The sequence below is a fragment of the Somniosus microcephalus genome, chromosome 8 (genome assembly GCF_052327205.1).
Source record: "Somniosus microcephalus isolate GS21.2 chromosome 8, FLI_Smic_1.0, whole genome shotgun sequence".
NCBI classification, from domain to species: domain Eukaryota; kingdom Metazoa; phylum Chordata; class Chondrichthyes; order Squaliformes; family Somniosidae; genus Somniosus; species Somniosus microcephalus.
In genome coordinates this window covers 229,085,021-229,099,849 of record NC_140994.1, presented here as the reverse complement: position 1 = coordinate 229,099,849, position 14,829 = coordinate 229,085,021, and the positions used below count along the sequence as shown (strand labels likewise).

Genomic DNA, 14,829 nt, shown 5'->3' with positions numbered 1-14,829 from the left:
ACATTAACTCCACTCACCCTGACGACCCGAGTGAGGTCGTTGAATTTCTTCCGGCACTGGACAGGACTCCTGGTCGCCATGCTGCTGGAGTTGACCCTCTGAGAAACATCCCTCCAAGCTCGTCGGTAGTCCTTATGATTAGGCCTCCTGCCATTGTCTGGGTATAGGACATCTCGCCGGCGCTCCACTGCGGACACCAATTCCTCCAGAGACTGAGTGCTGAAGCGCTCTGCTCGCTGCCTCACCCTCTCCATAGGATCCAAGTTTGTTGCGCCAGAGAAGGGCCTGCGCCGATTTGCAGGCCTAGAAGGCGCAGTGTGGGGATGCTGGAGCTGCCTGACCCACCCCTTTAAGAGCTGGCCGGCGCCTGGAAGTCTCGTGGTCATCGGTAATTGAGAGCACCTGCGCTGCGGCTGGACGCCCCGATATTGGGTTGCGCCAGCATGTTAGCGCCTTAGGTGCCCCGTGTAACGCCTGAACCCGCGCCTCAATCACCTTTGGGGCGCTGCAACCCAATATCGCACGAGGTGTCGATAAGTTGCGCCTGGCTATAGAATTGGCGGAGCGCAAATTTTAACGCCCCAAGCGGGGTTATACCCAATTTCTAGGCCATAGTGTATAAAAGCAAGGAAGCTTTGAGGAACCTTTATAAAACACTGGTTCGGCCTCAACTGGAGTATTATGTCCAATTCTGGACACCGCACTTTAGGAAGGGTGTGAAGGCCTTGGAGAGGGTGCAGAAAAGATTTACAATGGTTCCAGGGATGAGGGACTTCAATTACGTGGATAGACTGCAGAAGCTGGGGTTGTTCTCCTTAGAGCAGAGAGGGTTGAGAGGAGATTTGATAGAGGGGCTCAAAATCATGAGGGGTCTAGATGGAGTAGATAGAGAGAAACTGTTCCCATTGGTGGAAAGGTCGTGAATCAGAGGACACAGATTTAAGGTGATTGGCAGAAGAACCAGAGGTGACATGAGGAAAGACCTTTTTACGCAGCGAGTGGTTAGGATCTGAAATGCACTGCCTGAAACGGTGGTGGAGGCAGATTCAATCGTGGCCTTCAAAAGGGAATTGGATAAGTACCTGAAAGAGAAAAATTTGCAGGGCTACAGGGAAAGTGCATGGGAGTGGAACTAGCTGAAGTGCTCTTGCAGAGAGGCGGCACTGGCTGAATGGCCTCCTTCTGTGCTGTAACCATTCTAGGATTCTTGGAAACAGGAATTGTTACCAAGAATTGGAGGGTTGTGAATTCTTCATTTGTGAATAAAAAAGCAGAAACGGATAATTCTGGTAACTATAAACCAGTCAGCCTTGATAACATTGAACATTTAACTAGCTTAATCAAATTCTTTGAGGAACTTACCAAGGATAGATAATGGGAATGTTGTGTTATTCAGCGAGATGTCTCATTGATGGGAGTCTGAGATCGGGGCTTTGGTGTTATAGTCCTACCTATGACTCATACTTTTGTCTAGCACGACTCCACTTTGGGAGTGCAGACTCGCTGAATCTGTCCTGAAAGGCAAAGTGGTGGGATGCATAGAGCAATGGCTAAAGAACAGAAATTAGAGAATAGAAGTGAGTGAACACTTCTCTAATAGGCAAGATGTAGCTAATGGCATGCCCTATGTTGGGACCTCATGTTCTCTACATTCATAAATGTTCTAGACATGCTAATAGAGGGAATTAAATCAAAATTTGCTTATATAATAATAACTGATGTGTCATGGCATATTGTGAGAAAGGCTATGAAACAACACGAGAGGACCTGGACAGATAAGTGGAGCAGGCAGATATATTGAAAATGCAGTTCAACGCAGATAAATCTGGTAAAAAGAAAGAGAATGGAAATTCCCTAAAGTGTAAAATGGAACATAGACAGGTGTAAGTGTAGAGATACAGAGATCGTTAAAAGGACAATTAGATTTAAAAAAAAGGAAAATGGGATTCTGGTTTGTGTACAAAGCTATTGAATACAAAAACAGGAGGTAATGATAACGATAATGATGAATCTGTGCAGACATTGGTTAGGTTGCAGTTGGTGTATTTTTTGCAGTTTTCAACACTAGATTTTGGATAGAAAGGATCTCAAAGAAAAGATGCAACATAGATTCACTGAGATGATATCTGGGATGAGAAGATTTAGTTACGATGGAGAGACATAAAAAAATTAGGCCTTTATACACTAAAGCAGAGAAGGGATTGAATAAAATGCTCAAAATTATGACAACATTTGAGAGATTAAATAATGAAAGATTAGTTCCACGGGTCAGAGAATTGGTAAAAGCAGATCATAAACTTAGGATTTGAATTAAATACATAAAATGAGAGATTAGAAGGATTTTTTATGCAAAGGATTATTATGATATGGAATACCACAAGTGCCTATAAAACCAAGGCAATCTGACATTCAGGTGTGAGTTAACCCTGGAAGACAAATATTAAAGGGTATGGAGCAAGAGCAGGGAAATAAGATTAGTGGAGCTAGCACTAGCCAAGGCACAATGGACCAAATAACCCCCTCCTGCACCAAAATTTCCATGATACTATGAAATGAATAGCTTGTCACACTGTTGGGGGAAACTGAATCACTGTGGCCTAGAAATTCAGTTGTTTGCGGCAGCCGCTAGCGCTGAAGGAGGAGGAGGAGAAGTGGGACGCTAAGCGGCTAGTGCCCGGGCGCGGCACGATCGGCGCCTCTCGCGAAATTCAGTTAAGATTTAGCGGCGGCGCAAAACCTTTGCGAGCGCTCAGCTGCGTGCGCAGATCCTGACGTCATTTCATGGTGCAACGCCCTTTGTGTGCCCCGAACCGGAAATTCAGTGGCGCCGGCCTATTGTTCGCCTGGCGCCCCCCGCAACTGGTAGAGGGGAACGGTTCCCAGTTGCTGCGGGGGGGGGGCGCTAATTAAAGGGGACTCCTCCTGCAGTATAAATGGCAGCCATTTTGCTCCGCTCCTTCTTTGTGAGAGACGGATATTTGGAGAGAGACAAAGGTAGAGAGCTTTCTGGTTTGGCTCAACACTCGCACAGGTACTTGTGGCTTCAGGCCAGAGCTTTGCACTTGTCTTTAACTTCAGTGTCATAGCATTGATTGGAAACATATAATGGGGGCTGCAATGGGTGGAAACGTTGGGCTTCTCCATTGCATTCAAAGGGCTCAGAGACGCCGTGAGAGAGTGCCAGTCATGGCCAGACGGAGAAGGGCCAACAGGCGTCGGCAAAGGAGGCCTTACCCACCCAGGGTATACCGCCAGCAGTTCTCGTATCTGAACATGTCTGAGGAGCAGTGTTCGGAGGCTGCGACTCAGAAGGGCGGTGGCCACTGAGATCTGCCACCTGCTTTGCGGAGATCTGCAGCCACAGCTGAGGAGCAGGACGTCTCTGTCGGTGGCAGTGAAGGTGACGGTGGCTCTCAACTTCTATGCCACCGGCTCCTTCCAATCCGCTACTGGGGACATTTCCAACATCTCCCAGTTCGCGGTACATTGCTGCATCCGCCAGGTGACCAATGCCCTTTTCAGAAGGAGACGTCATTTCATCTCCTTCCCCATGACCGTGGACAAGCAGCAAGAGCGTGCAATGGGCTTTGCAGTATTAGCGGGCTTTCCCATGGTGCAGGGCGCCATAGACTGCACGCATGTGGCTTTGCGGGCACCGCTAGAGAATGCTGAGGATTACCGCAACCGGAAGGGCTACCATTCGCTCAACGTGCAGTTGGTGTGTGACCACAGGCAGCTCATCCTAGCTGTCAATGCCTGCTTTCCAGGCAGCAGCCACGATGCCATCATCCTGCGCCAGACTTCTGTGGCAGTCATGTTCGAGACCCAGCCTTACCTACGAGGATGGCTTCTCGGGGACAAAGGCTATCCTTTGTGCACCTGGCTGATGACCCCGCTCCGTGCGCCCAGCACACCTGCTGAAGAGCGATACAATGACAGCCATCAAGCAACCAGGAACATCATTGAGCAAACAATCGGCGTGCTGAAGCAACGGTTCCGCTGTCTGGATCGTTCCGGGGGAGCCCTACAGTACTCGCCTGAGCGAGTCTCCCATTTCGTTGTTGTGTGCTGCATGCTGCACAACCTGGCTATCCGCAGGACTCAGCCACTGCCAGCAGACATTGGAGGACCACCAGAGGAGGAGGAGGACCAGCACGGGAGGGAGGCAGAAAGTGCAAGGGCCGCCCGTCGGCAGCTTATTGCAACTCTGTTCTAGGCCCCCTCTCAGGGAATGGCTTGTGCCAATGGCAGAAGATGAATGTAGCCACTCCACAAGTACCTCAGCCGAGCAGGGCAACCAGGACTTCCAAAAGAAAACATGGACAGTGCGATTTAAGAAATTTTTTTACTCTGATACCTCTGTGCCCTTCCCACATGACAAACTAATGGAGAGAAACCCCCCCCAAAAACACAAATACAGCAGTCTCGGCCTTTATAAATAAAACAAAACATTTGGCCACACCTTCTACTTTTTCCCGTGAGGGTGATCTGTCTCGTTTCCGTGACTGGCCCCTACCCGCCCTGCAGCTCCTCCTCAATGGAACCCCAGTGGCTGCAGCAAGGCTGGGGGAAGGCTGCTGAGGGTCAGATGGTGAGACGGCAAATGCCCTTGGGGGTCGGCCTGGACCAGCTCTGGGCCTGGAGGGGCCGGCTGCTGACTGCTCCAACTCTGCTTGGGCGGCATCAGTCTGTCCAACGGCTGGTGGCAGCTGCAATGGAGGAGTGACCGTGTCGGCTGCAGGAATGCTGGCAATGTGACAGATCACAGGCACTCCCTGGTCGGCTGATACATTGGCACTCGCACGGGCCAGCACTGCAGCATGCGCAGCAATCTGCTGAAGCACAGACTGCTGGGCTGCTGCGGCGAGTGCCCCGGCGATGCCTGGCCGATCCAGCGAGGGTGGTAGCAGTTAGTGCCTGTGTGGCCCTGGTCTTTGTCTGCATGACACCAGCCAGTGAATGCACGGCACGACTGAGCACTTGGCTAGAAGCCGCCTGTGCTGCCGCGAAGTCCTGCAGACTCATGGCCTGTGCTGCCCCGAATTCCTGCACACTCCTTGCCAGTGACTCTATGGAGTCAGGCATCCTTGCCACTTCAGCCATGAGCTCAGTGTGCCTGCGCTCAGCCTGGGCACCCATTTCCGCTAGGAGCCGCACCTCCTCTGCACTCACCGTAGCAGGACTGGAGGCCGCACTCACCCTCCGGGGAGAAGGCCGCTGAGCTTCCCCACCCCTCCCGCGTTGCTGCAGCCCGCTGGTCCCCAGAGCTTCACTCTCCTCCGACCCTCTTTCCGCCCCCCCCTTGCTCCCCTCCAGGGAAGACGTGTCACCATCATGGCCATGGGCTGCCTCAGCTGAGTGTGTCCCTGATGGGCCGGCTTCCTCTTCCTCCTCCTATGTCTGACTCGGACACAGTGCCAGCTTGAGGGGCTGCCTCCTCACCTGGCGAGTCACCATCTGAAAGCAGGGAGGCACAAGAGTTGCTTTAGAGTGAGGACAGGGCGGCAGCGAGGGAGGCATGAGTGCTGCTGTGCACTGCATTGGTTCGATAGTGGCAAAGGATGCTGGTGTGAGGCGCAAGTGGAAAGAGAGGTCAAAAAGGTGATGACCTTACCATTGGTGCCCAGAACAGGGTCAGCATCTCCAGTGGCGACGGGGCCACTCAGCCGGCCTGCCATGATCCGCTCCACTCGCTGCTCGAGGTCGCTCAGCTGTTTCAGGTCAGGACGGCCTCCCCCGGTCTGTCGCTGCTGTCTTCTGTTATGCGCCAGCTTGCCCTGCAAGAGAAAGGACGGCCTCTAAGTACAGTGCCAAGCCCTGATCTTGCCCGCACTGCCTCCCATGGTTGAATAGCCCTGACAGTGTCTTAAAGTCCTGAATGTGCAAGTGCTTTTCATGACTGTCCCATAGCTGCTGGATGAGGGCTGGCCATTAGGGCTTTCAGGCCCCTTTGGCCATAAAGTGAGGTGCACATGCAGGGATGAGGAGGATACTGGAAAGGGTACTCCCCCTGAGAACCCGAGTGAGGTCGTTGAATTTTTTCCGGCATTGGGTTGGTGTCCTGCCAACCACGCTGTTGGACATGACCCTGTTTGCCACCTCCCTCCATGCTTTCCGATATTCGGCGGGCAGCGGCCCCCTGCCACTCTCAGGGAAGAGGATATGGCGCCTGCGGTCCACTGCGCCAACCAGCAGCCTCCGGTCACCCTCGCCGAAGCGCTGCGCTCTCTCCCTGGCCTTCTCCATTCTCCTGGGCGTGGAGCAGTTCCAGAAGCAGTGATCAGGCCTTGCCTTAGGGCTGCAGTGTGCAGGGCGTGGCAGCCAAACAATTCCACCCTCCCCCTTTAAGTACTGACCGGCGCCTGACTGCCCTCAATGAGCAACTCGCTGCACCTGCGCTGCGCCCGCCTTCGGTGTTTGCACTCCGGATCGCCGGCTTAGCGCCTAATGATAGTCGTGCATCGCCTGCTTTAGCGCAGCAGCAACCTCTTGGGGCGATGCAACTGAATATCGGCGAAGGTGGCGCTAAGTTGCGCCGGGCGCAAAAGTTAGCGAACGCCATGCTGTAGCACCCCAAACGTGGCTATACTGAATTTCTAGGCCTATGTCTTTTAAGACGTTACGTCTTTGTTCCAGTTGTGATCTTTTCCAGCCCGCGCCGAATATAAAATTGTATCTCTTCTCCTTTTGTCTACAAAAGTACGATATTTCGACACTTGTGTCAAACTTTACCACCCTGTCTGCTCAATAACGCCGAGGTGCACAGTATCATCGCTGATGCTCTGAGCAGGGATTGAGTATACTCTCGCAAGTGGATCCTCTTTCATGGGACACTTCAGACTGTCTGACAAGTGGCGATGTTTGGAGGGAGATCTGTCAATCTTCCATATTGACTACTTAGACTTTGCTGCAGGAATAAAGAAAATTTAGTCGTTGCAGTTGATAGCTGGTCAGTTTTTTGAGATGTACTGTTTCTGTATGAATTCCTTTGGTTTCCTGTCATTCCAAAGATTGGTCACAAGATCCATTGTGGCAAACTAAGTAATTCTGCAAGCTGCTTACTGACTAATGGAAACTTTCTACCTACTTGAGCTAGCCACAGTCTAGTTCATAGTTTCTTACATGCAGGATCTGTCAGAACAATGAGTCATGAAGACCCTTGGATTTTTCATTTTTATGACTTGGATTTTGAGAGAAACAATTTATTTCTTCCTTGTTGTGGACATTCTGTCCAGAAAATCTCCACCTTCAACGTATACAATTTAAAATGGAAACTAAGTGCCTTTTAAAATAAGAGAACAGAGCAAGCTAAGTCCTTTTTGGCTCAACAAGTCCCATTTTTTCCACAGACCATGCAAAATCCACCAACTTGTGACCTCTACCTCCTTTTTGTCCCTTATCCTTAAAGACAATGAAGAAAAATTCCAGGATTTTCACCCATCTCCACTGTTCAGTGGCAGTCAGCTGCCCTCAATCGATAGCATCCTCCGTGGTCCTGGCAGCACAGGAGCCACTCTGGCTCCCATTTCAGATTATGCCAATCGCCATAATGTCCATTCCCAGTTGGTTGGTTATCCAGTTTCTTTTCCAATTTTTGTCTGATTACGCTCCTGTGACATTTTACTATGTTAAAGACGCCATATAAATGCAAGTTGTTGTTGTTCTGAAGATGTTAATTGACACATCATAAAACTGGTTTTATGACTCTATTCCATAATATTTATTACTCTGTTGCAGGGGATGGGGGGTGGAGTTAAAGACCAGTTCTTCAAGTTTGGCTTCAACCTGGTTATTATTGAACTCTGCTCTATTCTCACAGTCCATTGAAATAATCTGTTTACACATACATCATCTATGTCCCTCGGCACTTTAAAGACCGAGATCTTATCTCCCCTTCATTTCCACAAGAGAAAAAAAACATATGTTCAGTTCTGAATTTTTCCTTCTAACTTAAAGCACCAAGTCCTGGAATCAGTATTATTTTTGAAATGTTAATGTCCTTTTGCTGATAAGGTGTCCAAAATTGCAGACACAATTTTAAAAATGTGCCCTAACCGGTGATCTTGTTTAGACTTGTAGTTAAATGTATCCTAATTTTTGATTAGCATTGGCTTTGTTGATAACAAATTGCCTGGAAACTTGAAGCAAAATCTTTTACCTTTTCACCTTTGCTTCTTTATATACACTTTTGTTTCCTGTTTTGCTAACAATAGATTATGTTTGTGTGTTGGAGAGCTTGCTAGTTCCTGTTACCGGCATTCTGTTTGTTGGAGTAATAGGTGTTTGCTGTAATTGCTCGAAAGACGATATAGGCAGAAAATAACAAAAGCTCTTCAATGGAATAAATTATTTTCCCCGTCATTGTTGGTACTTTATAGCCTGCTGTAAATGGATTATCAGGACATTTTATGTTTTCATCATTATTTCTCCTTTTTTTAATTTGTTCATGGGATGTGGGTGTCGCTGGTAAGCCCAACATTTATTGCCCACCCCTAAACTGAGTGGCTTGCTAGGCCATTTCAGAGGGCAGTTAAGAGTCAACCACATTTATGTGGGTCTGGAGTCTCTTATTGGCCAGACGAGGTAAGGATGGCAGATTTCCTTCCTTAAAGGACATTAGTGAACCAGATGGGTTTTTAACGACAATCCGATAGTTTCATGGTCGCTGTTACTGATACTAGCTTTTTATTCCAGATTTATTTAATTAACTGAATTTATATTCCACATGTCTCCGGATCATTAGTCCAGGCTTCTGGATTACTAGTCCAGTAACATAACCACTATGTTACCATTCCTGATCCTAACTGGATTTAGCCCTGAAAAGAGTGATGAAGACTCCTGATGGGTCTAGCTAGAGGAGTTTGTCTCAGAAAAGAGGGGCAAAGATTAGACTACGTTGTGTATAGTTTTCTCCAAAAGAAGAGGGATGAAGACAGTAATGTTCTTGTACTTTGGTAGGTGTAGGTAGATTATGTGGTTGAAGATTGATATTACTTTCACCATTATATTTTTTAAAATCTTTTCTTTGAGACTGTGGAGTCCTTTGCTGGGACTGCAACTCACTAATTAACTAAATAGAGCAGGACGAATGATCTCTGTCATTATCAGTTGTGCATTTCTATACCTTTAAAGTCATTAAACTGTGGCCGGATTATCTGAATATTTGCTGCATGTTTTGGGTGGTTGCTGGGTGAACTCCCTGGCCTCTGATTCTAGGATATTCCACTAGTAGTGATGGCAGACGTTGAATACGGTGCTCATATTTGGCCAGAAATAATATGTATTTCAATGCTGATCTATTGGCGAGGTACTGGTGTAGCACAGCTTGCGGAGGAGCAGGGTAAATTGGACAAAAATTTCCGTGTTTTACTGCGCATGTGCGGACACCAGAAGTTGCTGTCCGATTTACCAGATAATAATGGTGATCGCCGATAGCCTCACCGTTGTTCTTACCGCAAAATCTGTCCCATTAGAGCGTGAAATTGTGGTACTTACGCACTAGATACCCACTAAACACAGCAGAAAAATCTGGATTTTTAATGGTTAAAGGCCTAAATTACTGCCAAATAACCTCTTGCACTGAAAATTAACCTTTACAAGTGTGGAGTCTCATTCCATCAGATTTTAATTATTGTTAGAGAGTTAAAAAAAAAAGTTAAATAAAAATGTTTTTTTTTACTTTTTCTTTCTCTCTTAATTCCATCTTTCCCTCTTTATTTCACTTTCTGCACATGATTTTCCATTGAATCTGATATTCTAACTTGTGTTGAGACTGTGAGGATTCTTTAGTCTAATTGGTTGAAGAGACACTGTTGCTTGCTCTGTTCATACAGGTCCTCGATCCCTTGTGGAGGGCGCAGCGCCGCACTGTTTCAAACGCCCGAAGACTGTAAATTGCTGCTCAAAAGTGCACAAAATGTCTGTAGGCAGCTGTAAGCGTAATGAGCAGCGAGCACTGTTCGTTCGCCACTAACCCAAAATCCGAGCCATTCAAATTCCCAATAACTAGATCAGCTCACAAATATTGTGTGTGTTTTATTCATTAGATTTTTGTTGTTTACCTTATTGAAATGTATGAAATAATGGTCATTAATTAATTTTTCTTAACACACTCAAATGTTCTGTAACTTTAACGGAAGCAATCAATATTAAGTGTATCAGAAAAGTTTAAAGCAGCATTGTGAACTATGTTTTTGTTGAAAAAAAACACTGTTCAAATATATTTTTGAAGTTCAGTCAATAAGAAAGCTAACATTAAAACAAATGCTTTTACATGCTTTATAGTAGAAGTCTTGTAATTGAAATGTATATGATTGGCTGTATCAGAAAATGTTGAACAACTTTTGCATCCTCACAATTATTGACATATGCATTTTCAATGACAGAATTGATCTAAAGATGTCAAGGGCTCAGGGAGGATACAAACTCGATGAAGCACAGGCGATTGTGAACGAAATGAAAACCATCAAAAAGGCTATTAACTCAGGAGAGAAGGAAAAAAGAGACCTCATACAGGTAAAGTCTAAATGATGTACAGGTCAAGTGTTACAACTGATCACTCACTTGAAACCTGAAAAAATAATCCTTTCCCATTTGGGAATTGGTTTTGGATCAGGCAGTCAAAGTGGCAGCAGTGCTAAGTAAATTCATTCATTTTTATTTTCAAGTCCCAAGTTTTTGCCTGGAAGATAACTTCACTGGAAGGCTGGAACAGCTATCCAGTATACAATTGCACGGCTAGCTACCATGGAATTGTTATTTTCCGACTTTTGATTTGCTTCAGTAATTTAAGCCCCCAAAGTTTGTAATGCAATAGGATAAACCGAGGCTGTCTAACCCTTTGGAAGTGGGGGTTTGATACTTATGTCAGTGGGCATTTGTGGCTTATGGGGGGGGAGAGAGATTGTCCATCGTACATCGTGGTGGGGGGGGGTTGCGGGGGGGAAGCGGTCGCACACCGTGGTGGGGGGGGGGAGAGGTTGCACACCGTGGCAGGGAGGAGAGGTCGCACACCGCTGCATGGGGGGGATGAGGGGGTGATGAGGTCGCAAGCCACGTGATAGTGATTGGGGGAGGGGGTGGGGAAAGAGGGCGCACACTGTTTGGGGGGGGGGGTGGAAGAGGTCGTAGATCGTGGCAGGTGGGGAGAGGTCATCCATTGGGGCTGGAGGGCCATACGGCCCTTCAAGCCTGCTCTGCCATTCAATAAGATCATGGCTGATCTTCGACATAACTCCATTTTCCCGCCCAATACCCATATCCCTTGATTCTCCATGAATCCAAAAATCTCTCTTTCTCAGCCTTGAATGTACTCAACGACTCAGCATCCACAACCCTTTGGGGTAGAGAATTCCAAAGATTCACAACCCTCTGAGTGAATAAATTCCTCCTCATCTCAGTCTTAAATGGCCGACCCCTTATCCTGAGACTCTGCCCTGTCGTTCTAGGCTCTCCAGCCAGGGGAAACAACCGCTCAGCATTTACCCTGTCAATCCCCCTCAGAATCTTGTATATTTCAATGAGATCACCTCTCATTCTTCTAAACTCCATAGAGTATAGTGTTAGGGAAATTGATGGGATTGAAGGCCGATAAATCCCCAGGGCCTGATAATCTACTCAATCTCTTCTCGTAGGACAAGCCTCTCACCCCAGGGATCAATCTAGTGAACTGTCGCTGCACCACCTCTAAGGCATGTATGTCCTTTCTCAAATAAGGAGACCAAAACTGTGCACAGTACTCCAGGTGTGGTCTCACCAAAGCCCTGTACAATTGTAGTAAGACTTCCTCACTCTTGTACTCCAACCCACTTGCAATAAAGGCCAACATGCCATTTGCCTTCCTAATTGCTTGCTGTACCTGCATGCTAACTTTCTGTGTTTCTGTCTTCACAAAGGAGGACACAGATAACCTTCCAGAGATGTCGGGGAACATAGGGACTGATGAAAGGGAGGAACTGAAAGAAATCAGTATTTGTAGGTAAATGGTGTTAGGGAAATTGATGGGATTGAAGGCCGATAAATCCCCAGGGCCTGATAATCTACATCCTAGGGTACTTAAGGAAGTGGCCCTAGAAATAGTAGGTGCATTGCTGATCATCTTCCAACATTCGATGGAATCTGGCACAGTACCCATGGATTGGAGGGTAGCTAATGTTACCCCCACTATTCAAAAAAGGTGGTAGAGAGAAAACGGGGAATTACAGACCGGTAAGCCTGACATCGGTAGTGGGGAAAATGCTAGAGACCGTTATAAAAGATGTAATAGCAGAGCACTTGGAAAACAGTGACAGGATCGGACAAAGTCAACATGGATTTACAAAAGGTAAATCGTGCTTGACTAACCTACTGGAATTTTTTGAGGATGTAACTGGTAAAATAGATAAGGGAGAACCAGTGGATGTGGTGTATTTGGACTTTCAGAAGGCTTTTGATAAGGTCCTGCATAAGAGATTAGCGTGTAAAATTAAGGCACATAGGATTGGGGGCAAGGTATTGACTTGGATAGCGAAGAGTTGGAATAAACGGGTCTTTTTCCGAGTGGCAGGCAGTGACTAGTGGGGTACTGCAGGGATCGGTCCTTGGACCCCAGCTATTCACAATATATATTAATGATCTAGACAAGGAAACTAGATGTAATATCTCCAAATTTGCAGACGACACAAAGCTGGGTGGGCGTGTGTGCTGTGAGGAGGATGCTGAGAAACTCCAGGATGATTTGGACAGGTTGGGTGATTGGGCAAAAGCATGGCAGATGCAATATAACGTAGATATATGTGAGGTTATCTACTTTGGTGGCAAAAACAGGAAGGCAGATTATTATCTGAATGGCAATAGATTGGGAGAAGGGGAAGTGCAATGAGACCTGGGCATCCTTGTGCACCAGTCGCTGAAGGTAAGCATGCAGGTGCAGCAGGCGGTTAAGAAGGCAAATGGTATGTTGGCCTTTGTAGCGAGAGGGTTTGAGTACGGGAACAAGGATGTCTTGCTGCAGTTGTACAGGGCCTTGGTGAGACCACATCTTGAGTATTGTGTGCAGTTTTGGTCGCCTTATCTGAGGAAGGATGTTCTTGCCATGGAAGGAGTTCAGTGAAGATTCACCAGGCTGATACCTGGGATGGCAGGAATGACGTATGAGGAGAGATTGGGACGATTGGGCTTGTACTCGCTGGAGTTTAGAAGAATGAGAGGGGATCTCATTGAAACTTATAAAATTCTGACAGGACTGGACAGACTAGATTCAGGAAGGATGTTCCCGATGGTCGGGGAGTCCAGAACCAGGGGTCACAGTCTAAGGATAAGGGGTAGACCGTTTAGGACAGAAATGAGGAGGAATTTCTTCACCCAGAGAGTGGTGAACCTGTGGAATTCTCCACCACAGAAGGCAGTAGAGGCCAATTCATTAAATATATTCAAGAAGGAGTTGGATATATTTCTTAAGGCTAAAGGGATCAAGGGATATGGGGAGAAAGCAGGTACTGAAATTGGATGATCAGCCATGATCGCATTGAATGGCGGAGCAGGCTCGAGGGGCCTAATGGCCTACTCCTGCTCCTATCTTCTATGTTTCTATGTTTCCTGTATGAGGACATCTAAATGTCTCTCAACACCAAAATTTAATAGTTTCTCACCATTTAAAAATATTCTGTTTTTCTATTCTTCCTATCAAAGTGAATAACCTCACATTTCCTCACATTATACTCCATCTGGCACCTTATTACCCACTCACTTAACCTGTCTATATCCCTTTGCAGGCTCTTTTTGTCCTCCTCACAGCTTACTGTTTCACCTAGCTTTGTATCGTCAGCAAACTTGGATACATTGCACGCGGTCCCTTCATGTAAGTCATTAATAGAGATTGTAAATAGCTGAGGCCCAAGCACTGATCCTTGCGGCACTCCACTAGTTACAACCTGCCAACCGGAAAATGACCCGTTTATCCCTAATCTCTACTGTCTGTTAACCAATCCTTTATCCATGCTAATATATTACCCCCAATTCCATGAGCCCTTATCTTGCGTAGCAACCTTTATCGAAAGCCTTTTGGAAATCCAAATATACTACATCCACTGGTTCCCATTTACCCTGCAAATTACATCCTCAAAACCCTAATAAATTTGTTAAACACTAGTTCCCTTTCATAAAACCATGTTGACTCTGCCTAATCATATTATGATTTTCTAAGTGCCCTGTTACCACTTCTTTAATAATGGATTCCAGTATTTTCCCAACGACTGATGTCAGGCTAACTGGCCTGTAGCTCTGTGTTTTCTCTCTCCCCCCTTTCTTGAATAGCGGGGTTACATTTGCTACCTTCCAATCCACTGGGACCGTTCTAGAATCTCGGGAATTTTGGAAGATCACAACCAATGCATCCACTATTTCTGCAGCCACCTCTTTTAGAACCCTAGGATGTAGGCCATCCGGTCCAGGGGATTTGTTGGCTTTTAGTCCCATTAGTTTCTCAAGTACTTTTTCCTCTACTGATACTAATTACTTTAGGTTCCTCACTCTTATTAGCCCCTTGGTTCCCCACTATTTTTGGTATGCTTTTTATGTCTTCTACTGTGAAGACAGGTACAAAATATTTGTTTAAAATCTCTGCCATTTCCTTATTCCCCATTATAATTTCACCTGTCTCAGCATTTAAGGGACCAACGCTTACTTCTGCTACTCTCTCTTCCTTTTTACAACTCCTAAAGAAGGGAAAAAAGGAATTTATAGAAATGGCACCGGATTAAGACTGATTCAATGTCATAAGGCATGCCAGGAGTGTAAAAAAGACAGAAAAACTTTGAATTAAATATGGCAAGAGAAGTCAAGGATAAGCTT

General features: G+C 46.5%; 1 protein-coding gene across 1 annotated transcript in view; it reads left to right on the top strand.

Moving 5' to 3' along the window:
* Positions 1-14,829, top strand: part of wwc1 (WW and C2 domain containing 1) — a 158,761-nt gene that overhangs the window by 45,924 nt on the left and 98,008 nt on the right. The window contains exon 6 of the mRNA XM_085995775.1: positions 10,386-10,515. Within this exon, the coding sequence (XP_085851901.1) occupies positions 10,386-10,515 (130 nt within the window). The remainder of the gene's footprint in view (positions 1-10,385; positions 10,516-14,829) is intronic.